The sequence below is a fragment of the Haliotis asinina genome, chromosome 16 (genome assembly GCF_037392515.1).
Source record: "Haliotis asinina isolate JCU_RB_2024 chromosome 16, JCU_Hal_asi_v2, whole genome shotgun sequence".
NCBI classification, from domain to species: domain Eukaryota; kingdom Metazoa; phylum Mollusca; class Gastropoda; order Lepetellida; family Haliotidae; genus Haliotis; species Haliotis asinina.
Genome location: NC_090295.1, coordinates 6,549,007 through 6,566,884, shown reverse-complemented (window position 1 = coordinate 6,566,884; position 17,878 = coordinate 6,549,007). Strand labels below are relative to the sequence as shown.

Below are 17,878 nucleotides of genomic sequence, written 5' to 3'. Positions count from 1 at the left end.
TAAGATATAGCGCCAGCATCATCGACATTGTCTCACCCTCTGGCCACCAGGACGAAACAATTGCATGTAAACTGTTACCATTATAAACTACCTTTATAATTCAAACTTTAAGTCATAAGTCTAACTGAATTTCAGATAATAATGTACGTTAATAACCAATGAATAAACAAAGAAGTTACTTGAAAAGCAAAAAAAAAAAAGAATAATTGTAATATCTCTCTTTATGCTTTGCACAATGAGTTGATGATGCATCTGGTGGAGGAACCTAAAATTGAGTGTTGTGATGGTGAAAAATGTCCACAGAGGCCTTAAATATGATCTTCCAACCTGAACACATTAATATGATCAATACAATGATTATTTGTCTGGTAATCTCATGTCAATGTATATTTTTCAAGCACGAGTTTCTTCCTCTTCAAGCAGTAGCACATGACTATTGTCAACAGTAACAGAGCCACAACACACAGAGTTACAATGAGGGCCAGGATAGTCACCTCGGCCGTGTGGGCGTCCAGTCCAAACCACTTAGGGCCAGTTGTAGTTGTTGTAGTTGACGTTGCAGTTGACGTAGACGATGAAGAAGCTGTAGATGTAGTGGGAATGTTTTTGAGGTTGGGGATGATATCCAGCCACAGGGTCATTCGTCTAGGGTAGACATGGTCACCTACTGACATGTTTGTTGTGAAGGACAGGTAATGCTGGTTGGCCATATTGAATTCGGGCCATGTTTGTCGTAGTTTTCCTTCAACAGCAGGGCTGGGATTACTGTGAACATAAAGTGTGCACTTTGAAAGACTGCCGAATATTTCCCTCATACGAGCGAATGTATAAGTATCGCACTAGTTTTAGACTAATGTTACTTTAGACAAATTATTATTATAACGTAGCATATTTAGCTGATGACACAGTATATGGATATGAAATGATGACATAATAATGAAAACGGTGACGTACCCAGTCTTGGCAAAGTCAGCAATGAAAGAGACAAACGTGTCTGCCAAATGATACTCCTCTGATGTCAGGTTCCCCGAGTAGCCAAGCATCTTGACTGTGGCCGGATCTAGGTCAAACAGATACAATGTGTCTGTTCCATGGTTCATTCCCTTCACATGGCTATCTTTGGCAAAAGATGGATAGTGGTCAAATAAGTAGAAGTAACACTTCTTGTTGGTTTTCAACAATGCGTGCGTTCTGGCAAAGAGGACAGTCGGTACTATGAAACTGGGGTCGCCGTATGTTGAAAGTACCTGTTCTTGAGGCAGTGGCTGTTCGGATGGTGGTCGGGGATAGGTGTACTCAACGTTAACGATATCATTGATGGATGGTGTACTAGCTCCTAATGATAGTGTTATAACTGCTGTGAGAATGTCTGTGTCAAACTCTTTCTGTTTGAAGATAGTAGTAGCGTATGAGTAATCGTATGCCCTGTCGAATGCTAGAGCACTCGTAAGCAGGAAGCCACCTTCGTTGTTGTTGGCCCCTACCATTACGTCGATGTCCTTCATACACGTGGTATTTAAGAATGTGATGTCTCTCATTAAAACTTGGGGATCGTCTTTGACAAAGACTCCATCAATGGTGGGGACCCACGTGTACTGCATCAACTCGTAGGCTGGTGTCCCAAGAACATAGGAATAGGCTAACACTCTCGTACTGTCGTTCGTCCTCATGCAGTCGACCATGGCCCTTTGTCTACTGGTAAAATCAGGGTCATCACCAAGGCAACCTAAACTGCTTCCAACAAACATCGCTAAGAATTTGATATGTCTGTTGATCGCCCAGAGAGATGTGGCACCTCCACTCTGTAGAACTGCTCTCTGGAACAGCCCCTTTGACCCCGGGTACAACACCTGATAGGCTACACTCGCCGCCCCTGCAGATTCTCCGATGATGGTGATGTTGCTGGTGTCACCACCAAATGCTTCAATGTTGGTCTTGACCCACTGGATTGCCAGATGTTGATCCCACAATCCGTAGTTACCCGGTGCGACGTCATTATCGGTACTAAAAAATCCGAATATTCCCAATCTGTACTGAATGGTGACGACTATAACGTCACCTTTTGTCACCAATTGCCACGGCTCGTACATAGAAGCAGATCCATACACAAATCCTCCCCCGTGTATCCAGACCATTACTGGCACCTTGGACGAGACATCTGTTGTATTTGGCAGGAAGACATTCAACGTGAGACAATCTTCGCTCATAGCTGGAAAGGAAAAGTTCAAAGGGAGCATAGGCGATTGCTGGAGACAGGGTAGTCCATAGCTGGAAGCATTAAATATGTCTGAAACTCCAGGATGTGGTTGTGATTTTCTACCAACAACTTTTCTACGATCTGCACTGTCAGTAAGTCTCTGTACGTGAGAGTCACCTAGACAGGCGCATGAGATACGGATTGCGCTTTAGCCAGGAGAGAAAGGTAGCGTACTTTGTCCCAATAATATTGTATGCCTGGCGTTACAACCTTGGTGATGTACGTCTAGTTTCATAATAAGCATTTATCATGGTGTGAAATGCCTAGTTTCATACCTTGCAATTAACACTATGCTGCATGCCTAGTTTCAAAATCAGTAGATATCGCGGCGCTGTTTATCTAGCTTTACAGCAAACAGTCATCGACATGTTCTCTTTTTGCCCGCAGGTATTGTTATGGGATTACAAGCGGTGGACTGTACTAATCCTTAAAACAAGCAGATTGAGCAGGGTTCGTCTCAGACTTCACAACATACCTTAATGAAGAAGGTAATATACTACACTGAAGTTTACAAAGCCACATTTTAATTTATCATCACAGCACAGTCACATTTAAATTTACACATGGAAAGAAAATTTAATTACAGACTTCACAGTCACATTTTAATATGCAATATATCATGGAAAATTTCATGAACTTTACATCACTCACATTTAAATTTACATATGTATCACGTATAATTTAGCCGCATTTCAATTAACAATCCCACCAGATCGGACACTGCGTCACCGTAAACAAGTAGTGAGATGGTGCCACTTAAAAGTCTGTATTTCTGGATATTAGTCCTCCCGTCGAGTTGTCGATATTTTCTGCTTTTTGGTCGAAGGGAACCACCGGCTTCCAGTTTCATAACGGTCACTTCAGTATGGTATTGTCCAGATTTGATGATGTTAATCAGCTTGAACATATTTCGTGACTGCCAGCTGAAGACATCAATATCTGGAATGATATTTATGAGACTTACTGTTTATCTCTTCTTGGTAGATGGTTGGCACTGGTCTGTGATCTACTGTCACGAGTTCCTTCAAGCCATTGATAAATGAATCTACCTTTAGTACGGTATCGTCTGGTAGATGGTCGTGGATATCCCCGTGCCCTAACAACGCTGTCGATAGTGTTTATGGACAGGGCAACCTTTTGTACAGCATCACCAGCATCTGAACTTGTAACTGTTGAATACTCCGTCCACCTCTGGAAGTGGGAAGAAATTGAACACGTGCCTCTGCCATTGTTGACTGTAAGATTGAAAGTCAAAAATTTCTCTTATAACAGGTCTCGTCGCGTCATGATTGATTACTGGTGATTACTGAGTTCACTAATTATTATGAACTGTGTTCAGAGTACATGGCATGTGAGAAAACCCAGGTGTATGAGACAACCCCCAAGCTTAGATAAACACGGAGGGTGCTGCCTCTGCCGACCTTTAACCCTAATCCGCTTATAGCCATTGAAGGTACCGACAAAAAGAGAACAAAACCAGTTATCGTGGAGCTGTAAACCTAGTTGCACATTCAGCATTTATTTTGGGGTTCTATGCCTATAATCACAAATAACAAATATCCAAATTTTGTGTGCCCAACATCACAGCAGAAAGATAGCTGATTCCCTTGGTAACTGTTGTTAATAGCTCGAAGCATTAAATATGTCTGAAACTCCAAGGTTTGGTTGAGGATTTCTGAATCTGAGATCTCCATCTGGAAGCGTCGCGTACGGGATTCTTTAGTAGCTACAGTAAGGCGGTTCGTCCCGACTGGTTCTCACCACTCCATGTAGAGGTAGAATTTATCACTGGTGCCTCCATCCCTGCAGTAGGGAGAACCAACATGGCTTCAGTAATCAGCTGATTGATTACAACAGCGCTACATCGAACGGTATACGGACGTCCGAGAACAGCTTTCAGGTTTATCAACACTATCCTTCATGACCCTGTTACATGTATATGCCGTTGCTAAAAGTTGTTATCTGAGCTCAGTGTTCTCACAGCTTGGATATTGAAGTGTATATGAGGTTGTGGCGTTCCTTAGGCTGACATGTGGTCCGGTAGTCATCTTATGTAGTATATCCTAGCTGATCTTACCTCCCTTGGAAGCTTGACACACAGGTGAATGGGCAGGTCAACTTTTCTCAAAATCTCAAAATAGTTACATGATTTATGAATTTCTGCCTCGCACAATTGTTTGCTAAAGTCTTCTGGAACATCAAACACTGCCAAGATGATCGATGTAGCAACTTATAGAGCCAGGATCGGCAGAAGGCTGGTCCCTGAGGACATATCCCTAACGTCATATTCACTTAGCGGATGGAGTCGACGATAACCTTAATAACAGTTTGGATATGTTTGTAAAAGCGAGTCCTTCCGCATCGGAATGTATGAAAACAATCCTTTAAAAGTGGGTCAGTTGGTGTTAATATAGGCTTGTATAATCTCTAAAGTTAAAAACACTGAACAAGAAGCACCACAACATTTCAGGCTATTTAGACGCCATGTGAAAGTAAACGTGCGTACTGGAAAATGAGAAACAAATATGAAAATGTTTGTCCAGTATCAAAGTATGATTACTAGAATAGAAAAATTTAAATTCGTAAAGATACCTCTAGAGTTTGGTGGAGTTGAGGAATATTTTAGACATGACAACAGACGCTGTAACATTCAACTTGATAGCTGGCTGGATCATTTTAAGAATGTTTTCCAAAGCATACATTTACCGGCCACACATATTGATACATCTGTCCAAGACGGTAAACTACTTGAAGATCTTGATTTAGACAGTTTTTGACACTTTCAGTAAAATGTACACATATATGTTTACGGCAAGACTGACAAATTGGGCTACTCTAAGAGACAAATTTACAAGAACCCAGACTGGGTTTGGAAATGGATACTCAGCAGTAGATAATATTTTCACGCTGTATGCTGTCATTACAAAGAACCTAATGAAGAAGAGAAAGAAGTTTCTTGTCTCCTTTATAGACTCCCCAAAGACCTGGGGATTTCTTTTTATGCAATTGGTATAAATGGAAAGATGCTTAGGACAATGAAAAGTATTTATATTTATTTTAAAGCCTGTTTAGAAATTAATAATATAGTACCAGGTTATTCTGCATTCTAGTCCCAGATGTGCTAGAAATTTAATAACTACTGTTTGCTGATGATGTGGTTTTAGTTTCTGATGTTGTGTCGGTTTTGCAGAGACATTTAGTAATTCTAGAATCACATGCAGACACGTGGGGATTGACGTTAATGTAGAGAAACCTCAGATTGTTGTTTTTAGGTGGACAATTAGCGAGAAATGAGAAAACGCTTTATAAAGGGGAAAGTATTTTAACAGTTGATTCTGGCTAGGTATACTTCTTTCAGCTTCGTTTAAATACAATAAATGTATGTAGGATTGATCATCACGGGGTTAAAGGGCACTTCTATAGGTAATGCACAACTTACATAAATTGGATAATATTGACTATTCTGTTCTCTTTAAAACTTTGGTGCCCAAATTCAACCAATTCTTTTGTGAGGGTCCGAAATGTTGGGTATTAATAAATTTTATAAGATTGAAATTGTACATTTAATTGCATGTAAGAAGTTCTTAAAGGTTGGTCCCCAGGCACCAAATGTGATTGTGGTGAATGTGAACTTTACCCACTGTATATAAATGCACAATGTTGTTTTATATAATACTGGCTTTAACTTTTTAAATATGCATCAGCAAAGAATTGCCCAAAAGCTTGTTAATGTATGAAGATAATTGTGGTTATGATAACTGTTTCGCGTGTGCTTAATGTATTGTTTTCATATGGATTTGGTTATATTTGATTATTTCAAGGTGTCGGTAATGAATTCCAGTTTCTTTAAATGCTTAAAAGAGTTTCAAGATGTATATACATACATGGAATAGTGCAACTGAAGAAGGTTCAAGATATAAGCTGTACAGTCAATATAAAGCCTTTTAGAGCCGGAACAATATTTAACTATGTTAACAAACATAAACACAGAAATAGTCTTACTAGGATCAGCGTATTCTCGAACTGAAGATTAATGAGGGACGGTGGCTGGGAGTTGATCATGATCAACTCACTCGCCCTATATTTAATTCAGGAATAGAAGATGAATTTCACTTTATACTTATAAGTGACTGGTGTGATAATTTAAGAAAGTGTTAATTATCACAAGTGTACAACGACAGTCCGTCTACCTATAAATTCAACCAGTTATTTACTTCTTCAACAACTGTGTTATTATATAATTTTTGTGAATATTTATGTTTGAGCTTTGAGCTACGACAGCGGCTGGTTAATGGATGACATATTTGTACTCCATCGTGCCGTTTATGTTAAAGTAGGCGTGTTTACAGTGTACCAATGCAACCTCACCATAATTATATTGTAATAACTGTTTATACATTTTCGATATGTGTCGAAGGCATTCATACGAAATAAGAGACCTGACTTTAAGCTGTGAACTGTCTGCACAATTCGGTTTTTGGGACGCCACTGTATTGTGCATCGCGTGGGTGGTGTTTGGCGTCCTGTGCTAAAGGGAAGTTATGTGACCTGTTATCTTACTGGTTCCTGCGTGAGACATCGTCGCTGGGCAGAGCGTGGGGCTATCAGGTTCAGTGTATTTGTAATCGTTATCTTGCTTAAAGGCTCGCCGCGTCGATAGATACCGGTTGTGGAGGCTGGTCCCATGACGACATATCCCTAACGTCATATTCAGGAGAGTTATAAAAGTCACACAAAGCAGGTCGTGTACTACTGTTGTATGCCTAACTTCAAGTCCAGGATGCCTACTGTTGTATACCTAACTTCAAGTCCAGGATGCCTACTGTTGTATACCTAACGTTAAGTCCAGGATGCCTACTGTTGTATACCTAGCGTCAAGTCCAGGATGCCTACTGTTGTATACCTAACGTCAAGTCCAGGATGCCTACTGTTGTATACCTAGCGTCAAGTCCAGGATGCCTACTGTTGTATACCTAGCGTCAAGTCCAGGATGCCTTCTGTTGTATACCTAACGTCAAGTCCAGGATGCCTACTGTTGTATACCAAGTTTACCTACATTGTTAAACTAAGAACCATACATTAAATCTTCTTAGTCCATGTTCCGTCTGTAACCTAACATGCGGGAGGACGGGCTTTGTTTATAAACACACGCACATGGTAGTAATCAGCCTGTCTCAAAGTCCCTGAACCAAATTAGTTCCTCACTGCCTAGCCCTCCAAGCAATACTGTAAAGCCAAATAAAGCAAGTCTAGAATTCTCTGAACTTCCCATCTCACTGTGCCCCTTCTCAGTTTAAATGGGTTTATTTGTTGCTATTAAAATTAAATTTGTCCAGGGACTAAACGTTATTTGTTGATATGTCCGACTTCCCGAGATAAGTTATTGAATTGGGCGTAGAGGAGTTATTTCCCTTCCATTACGTTTTAGAAACAGAGGACTGCTAAACTGGCTTTTCATTTAATTCGCGTATCTATAATTGACGCAGTCAAATGTCACTTGTTTATGTCAGGGCTAAGGATGGTGGCTGTAAATATACGCTCATTTATCGAAATGTTCTCATAGCTGACACAAGCTGATGCTCAGAAACAATGCATGGAATATGTTGAACAAAGCAGATAATACAGTTTATTTGAAAAGTGTATATTTACTATCTAAATGAACATGGTTTCATTCATAAGTTTGTCTGTAGACACTGAAGAGATCGTGCATAATAAATAATAACAGGGAACAACATGGGGAATGACATTATAAATTGAGCTAGTTGTTTAAAAATATTACAATATTAACTGCAATTTTAATTGTCTGTTTCAAGCAATCTTATAACATAGCTGAGATGTGATATTTGCATGTATTACTCATATCAACGAGTCCTAACGAGACCTTACATAATACATTTGTGAAAGGATCAGTCTCTATTCGATTCCCCGGAAAAACACTGTCAATCGACAGAATGTGTTGCTGAAACATTGTCCTTGTAAATATAAAACTGTCCACATAGTTAGGTTCGTAAAATAATAGTGGTAAAACAGCTCGGAAACTAAATTCCACAAACGATCCCCGAATTACTACGTGGCGTTCAATCGTTCTTACTTACTGGAACTCTCGTATGTTATTTTAGGTATGCCATTAAGAACACTTTTTCAGGCTCTGTACCTACTTGTCTTACTCTCCATTGATGCTGATGTTTATCTTGTTATCATGAGACAATACTATAGTCCGTTTTGCTCCAAAGCGGACCGATGAATTGCAATGTAACTCGAAAAAGAATACGCATAACATACTTAATGAAACGCTGATCAGAATCAAAACATCAAACCAACTCTGTGTGTTTTTTTGTCCTAATACTAAAGTTGTTTGACAAACCATCATTTAAATGTTTGCACAGATCACTATTTATTACGAGGGAGGAGCGTACAGTGTACAGTGTACCGAGAAAGTTATTTATTCATTAACCTGTGCTGTGCTGTCTCCATGCTTCCTTGCACACCCGGCTGTCCCTTTCTCTGCACCCCTCCCTCGTAACAAATTGTGAACTGTGTCAATATTTTAATGACAGTTTATTAAACAACTTTTTTCATTTAAGAAAAAGATATTCTACAAAAAAACCCTCACAGAGTTGGTATGTTCAGCGTTTCATTGAGTATGTTATGGTTATTAGTTTTCGAGCTAGACTGCAATTCATCAGTCCGCTTTTGAGCCAAACGGACTACAGATTGTCTTCAAATGAAAAATGTTCCTTAACGTCACATGTCTCTCTCACAATGAATATGCAATGAAGATATGAGTGAAATGTCGGATGTATCTGAAACAGTCAACTTGCATAACAATATTCCATCAGCGTGATGATTTCGTTGGCAACTTGGATTCCCCAATGTCTCAAATAGTGGTCATCATGCCGTTCACTGTCGTTACTGTCACAGCCTCAGTCGAAGCAACAAGAGAGGAGTGCATATGTCCTTGAAAATATCCATATACACAGTTCTGTCAGAGAACTCCATGCTGGCATTTCATACGTAACGTGTGATTGGATGATCTGATAAAAACATTGCATGTTTGCATAGTCGATGCCGTCATAGGCCGACGTCATCAAGCTCTCTCGTCATCTGGCAAACCACGCACGGTTCACAACAAAGAGCTGCCCAAAAGTCCCGGAGAATTGAGCCCTGAAAATAGAAGAGACATAGAGGATACTAAACGACCTTCCGTGTAATACCATTTTTATTAAACGAGTTAATGATTTGGCATCAAACGAGCGGAAGCGAGTTTGACACAAAATCTTTCACGAGTTTAATAAAAATGATATTTCACGGAAGCGAATTTAGTATTCTGTTTATTACTCGCCAACATAAATTGACAGAAACTGCCGCGAAATTTCCTACAGTGTGACCACTCTCAGCTTTCCGAGTCAAGCATCGGCATTAGCATTGTGACGTCACAACTTTGAACCATTTTGACGTCATACGTCAAGTGGTATTACACTAATGTAATATTGCCGTAAAAATATTACACTGCAGTATCTTCAACGGGCGAGTAATAAACAGTGAATATGAAGAGGTGTCACTTAGAATGACTGAGGTAGTATTGACATGCAACGTACTAAATAATTTCAAAAGATTGCGAGCCAGTCGGTCAAGTCGGACTAACCCGATAACAACCCTGCCTAATCCAAAATAATTCACTTGATCGAAATTTGAAAGTAGAAAATATGGAAAGATATGGTAAGATACCATTATTTATTACGTCAGAATCTTGCATGATTTAAACGTGTATAATAACGTCACATGTCTGAGGGAGTGATATATTTCTAAAATGACCCCATGAAAATTCACTTGATCGTGACAGTGACTGAGGATATTTACTGGCACAAATAGACTTTCACACACATTGTAGCAACAGGAATATAGAACTTTGATGTTGACAAAGGAATGCCGGCGCTTAGTTGATCGTTGTTCCCATACTATAACATAAAGGTCGCTGGTCCAGATCTGCCATTTGAAATGTACCCTTATCATTTGTTGAGTTAAATCGGTCCTTAGCAACTTCTTCCGGTTCCGGTTTACTGAGTGCAAACACTGTTTGAGGACCGTTGCTGTCTAGGTGTGAGAAAATAATGTGTACACAACTCAAACACTCTATTATCGCGGGTCAACGATCACGGGAGAGACACGTGGCATGTGTCGCCGACTAGATTAGCACTGTTAATGTCAGGTCATTCTGATTCATTTTACGTGTGCTTCTTCTTCGATGTATTCCTGTTGTTACACAAAAATTACCTATTGAACATATGTAAAGTGTGACATGGACTCTTCAAAATGTCACTTGCTGTCAATTCATCCGCGACTGCAAGTAAACCGACCACCAGGGCAATCATTATGCATTGTAACTTACTTTGATACTGAATAGCGTCCTGACTTTGACTCGGAGGGCAAAGGCTGCGCATGGGATGAGGGACATGAAGGGGGTCTCCCCAACCCTGGTTGCAATAATGTACCGGTGGTACAGCCAGCAACAGCTCATCATGCAACCTGCAACAGATCACAGTATCAGTCTTTAGTTTTTGTTTAGTACATGCAGCCTCATACAGATCAAATCATCGTGCAGTCTTTGGTTTTAATACATGCAGCCTATAACAGATTACGACTTCGTAAGTCTTTTGTTGTTTAATACACGCAGAATGGAACTTATTTCAGCATCAAAAGTGTTTATAGTATATTGTCGCACTCAACAATATTCCAGCTATATGGCGGCAGTACATAATCGAGTCTGGACCAGATAGTCCTCTGACTGATATCATGAGTGCCCATCAGTTGGGACACGATGTCATGTATCAATCTAAGTCAGAGAGCATGTCCATCAGATCCCATTAGTCGCCTCCTACGACGAGTACCGGTTGCTGAAGACCAGTTCTAACTCCGACAGTGATTGTTTAGAGTCGATTAGTCATGTCAGGCTTTATATTTCTGAAAAAGATACCAAGAGCATGAAATATCTCTTCCACAGTTTGAGAGTAGAACCCTCTCTGGCCAACCAATGGGCTACCCATTCGCCATTTAATATGATACTCTAAAACAATGATTATCATGTGAGTACCGCTACTTTCACCATTCCAGTTTAAGTGGGTCTTTTTTCAATTTTAATGGCCAGTAAAAAGACGCGCTTTTGTTAAAAATCTCAACTCATGATGAGATGGACAGATGTGGAAACATGATACGGTCATGACAGTTATTTACGACATGTCTGGAAGTCGCGTACAATTTCGTCTGCCTTTGCTACACTCGCATAGCCCGGATGTCCATTCCCTTTCGCTGCAGGAATCGTCTGCGGGCATCAACAACTGCACACGGGTCAGTTTCTTCGGCGTTGGTCGGGGTTGTGACGTCACAATGGAAGTTTGGTCTGGGGTTGTTGGGGTAGCGGTAGACCTCTCGTCCAGATCATTGTCAATTTCAGTAGGGGTCCGGCTCTGATTCCAGGCCTCTGGGGAAGTTCGACCATCCACTGCAACAATATCATTTAAACAATTAGCATTTGGCAAAATTCGCTGAAGTTAATACCTGTTGAGATGAAAAGATGCTGAATCTAACCTCAGGTTAGGCAAAACTAGAGGACCAGAGGCTGTAGTCACAAACACTAAGATTGCTTTGTTATTATTTTTGTTTAAAAACTAAATTGCGTATGTCGTACTTTTCTCTTCATAATGAAAAGGCTAACGCCTTAAAATGTCTCCAGTCTGGTCTCAAGTCCCTGAACCGTAGTATTTATCGTCCCTCCGAACCCTGTCTGCAAAGCCATAAATGAAGCAAGTCTAGATTTTGTCAGGTCCTAATACGAATTTAAAGGGAACTATCTATACCGACAATAAAAAGCAAAGCGCCAGCCTATTTCAAAACTAAGATGTGAAGCTGTGGAAATGTTAGGCTGAAGTAATTGAGAAGACCAGTCCATATTTAGAGGAGGGTCATTTGGTAACTGTTTAGGGATGTCATAATCATTTGAAATTACAATGAATCAAAATACTAACTATTCCTGTTGGGCTTATACAAAACTATTAAATTTAGGTATCACTTGTTAAAAGTGACAATCATGTGACCATATAATATTCATTTCTAAATTTTCACTTTTCAAAGGAAAGTAAACGTTTCGAGGAAAACAAAATGCACGTTTTCCAAAATCGCATGCCTCCTGTTGAAAGTAAAGATAATTTCCATTATGATTTTGTTCTTAAACTAAACGTATTAAACCAAATTATGATAGAATGTTGTTTCTGAAAGATTTCCAACGTGCCAACCTACACTTTTGCAAAATGTACTGGGTGGCGCTTAACGTTTTATTCACGGTATATTTCTGTCAAGGTTATTAAAGCGTTAGTAGACCTCCAGTCAAACAAACTAAATGGAGTGTACATTCCGTCAGGATCCGAATCTACAATCTCACGGGACTATTTTTCAATCGGAATAGTGTTATGTTTAAATAAGCGCTATATTGTCACTGAGCATTAATTTGTCGAGGTCCCAGGCTCTTTAGTGTAATGAATCAGTGACAACTGAGACAAGCACGTCCAGTGTGTATGGTTCATGGACGGGCAACATGCAAATGATGTCAAAATGGGTGCATGAGTGAGTGTGGTTGTAACTTAGCAATATTTAAGCAACGACGGGGTACAGAAGAAGAGGCCATCACACATTGGACACATGTGGAAAATCGGACCCGAAGCGAAGGTTATATGTTATTATAGTTTGATATTGAAGTATCCTTGTGATGTGTTGTGTGTGTTCGTATAATGTCTGTTGCGTGTGCCCGTATAATGCATGTTGTGTGTGTCCGTATAATGTATGTTGCGTGTGTCCGTATAATGTATGTTGTGTGTGTCAGTATATTGTATGTTGTGTGTCCGTATAATGTCTGTTGTGTGTGTCCGTATAATGTCTGTTGTGTGTACGTATTATGGGAAACTGCGTAAATATATTCTTTCGTTTTCAAATACTATTCACTGAAAAATAACTGATCTGTTTTCGAAAGCGTTCAGTTAGGGATACAAAGAAGGCTCAAAAGAATGTAAAAGAGTGAAGGATTGTACACAAGATACAACTAAGGTGGTGATAGCAGACAGCACTCTCAGACAGAGGGGCAACAACTCGTCCGCTCGTCGGACATACAGACAGTATTACCGTTTCTCTAGTGTCTTTGACGGCAATAAATAGTAAGAGCATGGTTTTCCGTGAGGAGTACGACCAATTCGCTCCACCAGATTTAACAATGTCATTATTTGCAGATAAATATTCAAGGCAGCCTCTTCGTATCAGCGCGTAAATGACACATCTGGAGCAGATCTCAGTAAGAACAGATATAGACAGGCTAGAGCAGATACATAAATACTCGGATTTGAGAACAATGTGTACAGTTTTGTTTACAGTGAGGAGAACGAGGAGTTTTTAACAACTTGGATTTCAATGACACGTGCTATTCCGAAAAGACGATTATTTCTGATCAAACTTCAACTTGCACTACAACTCCCTGTCGACTATATTCAGCTCGTCTACGTTCTTACTGAACTTCCCATCCCGCCAGCAGCATTCATAACCCATAACTACCCCCGGTGTTACCAGTCATCTGATACTGGCAATACAGCGCTAGTCATCTGAAAATCAACTTGGCCTTTGACCCCTGCCTCAAAGCCGGCAGTGTTTCTAAGGGTCCACGTTACACGAGCAGTCGACGGATGCAAGCTTATCACTGTCTCACGCCATGCCGAGAGTCAAACTCAAGCGCTTTGGAAATGAATTCGAAGAAAAAATCTTCGAACTTTCAATTCCCGTCAAATTCGACGGGAATATTATGGAAACATTATACCGAAATACACTGTGGCTGAATCCTATGTATACAACAATCATGGTAAATCCATTAGGGTTTAATGATAGACTAACAACTAGTCTCCGCAATGAATATATTTTGCAGAAAAGATTTCATAGTGAGAATAAATACATATGATATGCTGAAAGCGAGCTCTGAGACATTCGTCATTAGACTTGCCACATTTTGTAGACTGGCGTGGGCTCGGATATGTATGTTTCAGTGTCTGTAAGACAGACTAGGTTTAGTGGGTAATTGTAGGTAATCATGTAATCATGTAATAAAATATGCATTAATGAGCCCTGTTTTGTTATCATAAATATGTTTGAACAGGTCAACGGGGCTTGGGTGCAGGAGGTTGGAGAGACAATGAAATAATTATATACGCTTTCTTTGTCAGCATACACACAATTTGTAGTTTTCTTGCTTATAACCACGAATATGGGTTTAAGCAACTAAAACACACACGTTTCTATGGCAACTAGATAGATATTATCTTGAGGCCAAACTGTTCACTGTTGTTCTACGTCATCAGCGCACAACTGCCACTTGCGAAAAAAGTAGAATTTATGTTCTCGTGTGTGCGCCAACTATTGCTTCACACATAGCGTTCAGTCTGACATTCCGTACCGAGATCCATTTAACGGTGCACCTTCTCGCCCTCTGGATGATGGGAAAGACATCACACAGTGCATTGCGTAGTAGAGTCTGTTTTAGGAACACGGAGATAGATATATGCTTAGGCACTGCAACAAACTGATTGTCGTGGCGATTGTAGTATATTGATGACAGAGGAAATGTTTCAAAATAACACTGGCATTAACTGAACTGAACTAACTGAACTGAGTTAAACAAGGCGAATATGAATCAATGAGATAAAATACATTGTTAAATACTTGCAGTTCCCTGTCACCTTGGGGATGGAGCATCCTGTATATACAAAATATAATCAGTATGTAGATTAACGTTGATTTGAGTTTTCCTTTGAAATGTAAAGAAGCCCCAGTGCGATTCAGACACTGAGGAAACCTAAGGCTTCAGCATATCAGAAAAGTCTCGGCTATCAGGGCTCTTCAAATAAACATTTAGAGCTTCACCATTTCAGAAACTACTGACATCATTGAATGCATATACACACCGTAGTCTTGACCGAAACAAATAATTCCTTAATATTGAAACGGAGCCCAGTTGGATGAGAACTTGAGGAAATGTAGGCTTGCTTCATGTAGAGCTTTAGAAAAAGCTGGTCGAAAGGGAAAATACAGTCTCTCTTACAGCCCATGTCCCGCATTAGTTTGACTACTGCCTAGCCCTCACAGCATTGCTTAAAATCTAAACAACGTCTAGATTTTCCCGTGTTCAAGATTTACCAGTTCACATTGGCTCATGTTCAGTATATTGAGTTTATTTGTTACTTTAAAAATTTTATATCCATGGATATCCATCCTTAGTCTAGACAAAAATAATGAGGTTCAGGGACTGTGAGGCAGACTAGGCGGAGGGGAAATGGTGTGGTTCAAGGTATGTGAGACAGGCTAGGCGGATGGGAAATGGTGTGGTTCAGGGACTGTGAGGGAAAATAATGAGGTTCAGGGACTGTGAGACAGACTAGGCGGAGGGGAAATGGTGTGGTTCAAGGTATGTGAGACAGACTAGGCGAATGGGAAGTGGTGTGGTTCAGGGACTGTGAGGGAAAATAATGAGGTTCACGGACTGTGAGACAGGCTAGGCGGAGGGGAAATGGTGTGGTTCAAGGTATGTGAGACAGGCTAGGCGGAAGCGAAATGGTGTGGTTCAGCGACTGAGAGAAAGTCTATCCCTCCTCACTGCCTGGGACGATGACCCAGAAACATACACTTTGTTGAACGATAACTGCCCAGTCGGACAAGAAATATAAAATAAACATTTCCATCGATGCTAAACTAATGTTATACCATAGGTCATGGGTTATCATTTGATAATTAATTCCATTTTTGAACTTTAAGAAAGGATGCATGACATTTTATGAAAGATCACACGGCAGACTGAATCAAAATATCACACAGGACACAACCAGACACTGGTACGTCCTAAACACAATCGAGGTGCTGTCCAGTACTAGGGCATGTACAATACACGTATGTGTGTTGATCCAGAATCAAAAGTAACGTCAGTCCTATCAGTACCTATCACCTTCCAGTCAACTCCAGATCAAACTGAGTTTACTAGTTTATTCTATTACTTTGCAAAAAGTTATCATCAAGATAAAACCCTGATAATTCCTGCTTGTGTAACGCATTGAGAATGTTGATTTGAGATACCATGACGTAACGGAAGTGGAGTCATCTATCACTGAATGACAGTATGTGGTGAGTTAGTAATCACTCAGAAGGTATGAATATTCCATATACCATATTATGTTTGGAAAGTGCCGAATTTGGCTTACAGATAGACAGGTATAATGGCGTCCGTGGACCTGGAATACTGATGAGTGTTGGGTATAGAAACAAACTGTCGTGTCATATATGTATTTATATACTATACGGACACATATTAAGATAATAAATAACAATAAATTAGATAAATATCACCAGTATGTTAATATACTCATTACCTCTATCAGTATACTACCACATATCATTTTCACATTCAAACACACTTCGAAAAACACTAAGCGTAAAACATATTCACGAAATCTGAAATTGATAAATGTGAAATGGTTATTACTTAAACGCCACAGGTTATCGCATTATCCTTATGCATGTGTGTAACATGTCAGTTCAGCGTTTGTTCGTCTTCACCAAAGGATATAATACAGACGATTTATGTTGCCTCCATAGCGGAAGACACCCCACACTCTGCCAGCACACACACATACAGCTGTCTACTACAACACACAATATTTGAGTTAATGTCAAAACACAGATCACTATGAACAGGGTGAAAGCAGATGAGGGAGACGTGTTGGGCCCCTTGTGGTGGAATGCTGTGAACATCCCGCACATCACTGCTGCACATTTAGGATCGCTTTGAGAAGGGAGCATGCACTGAGCACATAAGCGAGGAGAATATTTATCTTACCACTCATTTCTTGTACAAATTCCACAAATTAAGGCTCCAGCTTTTCATGTAATGTTTCGTAAAGCGTCCAGCTTTTGAAGGTTACTGTTTCTGGTCAGCACCCCCTCATATGGCAGTAGTTATGGCAGAGGGTGATGTAGGTGAAGTACTTGATACCGCCACAGTTTCAAAGCTTCACTCAAACTAAAATCGTCTCAATTACTTTTGGCCCAGTTCGGAACACACCAGCAACCGGAAGGGGAGTCTGCGATTGCCTCGCACGTGAGCGCGTGCGCCAGCAAGGGGTACACCTCATCCCATATGAGAAGGCTGGTATGTATTCCACACCACGTTGTCCAAATCTGCCGCTACAGATTGGTCGGGGGTTAATGAGAGGGGTGTTATGTTCTCAGACAAGATCGGCACGGTAGCCTCGGTGCTTATCTTTGAACTATTTTATCTATCCTACATATTTGGATGGTTCCCATTTATCAAGATTGTCCACTAATGCCGCTCAGATGGAGCGGCACGTAACGATGTGCCGGGTCACCATGAATGAAAGTAGCCTATGTGTTGGTTCCTGGAAGGAGGCACTCAACCAAAGCGTTATCGTGCAGTGATAACTTACAGTATCACACTTCATGGAGGCGATGAAAGACATATTAGAAAGTTGTTATTCTTCCGACCTCCCTAGTGAACCCAGGCCTCAAAGGTAACCATATAAAACCTCT

General features: G+C 40.3%; 1 protein-coding gene and 1 pseudogene across 2 annotated transcripts; both read right to left on the bottom strand.

Annotated features, from left to right (window-relative positions):
* Positions 1 to 374: 374 nt before the first annotated feature.
* Positions 375 to 6,572, bottom strand: LOC137268788 (cocaine esterase-like; annotated as a pseudogene).
* Positions 6,573 to 7,882: 1,310 nt separating this feature from the next.
* LOC137267546 (cornifelin homolog) lies at positions 7,883 to 17,470 on the bottom strand. Of its 2 annotated transcripts, none has more exons than XM_067802024.1 (4): positions 17,169 to 17,470; positions 11,511 to 11,756; positions 10,647 to 10,783; positions 7,883 to 9,421 (listed from the first exon to the last, which is right to left on the bottom strand). In XM_067802024.1, exons 1-4 carry the CDS (start codon positions 17,173 to 17,175, stop codon positions 9,329 to 9,331), a joined length of 483 nt encoding a protein of 160 aa, XP_067658125.1. In that variant the 5' UTR covers positions 17,176 to 17,470; the 3' UTR covers positions 7,883 to 9,328. The 2 variants fall into 2 exon arrangements, with proteins under 2 accessions (XP_067658125.1, XP_067658124.1); XM_067802023.1 differs by lacking the exon at positions 17,169 to 17,470 and adding an exon at positions 14,739 to 14,765.
* Positions 17,471 to 17,878: the final 408 nt, after the last annotated feature.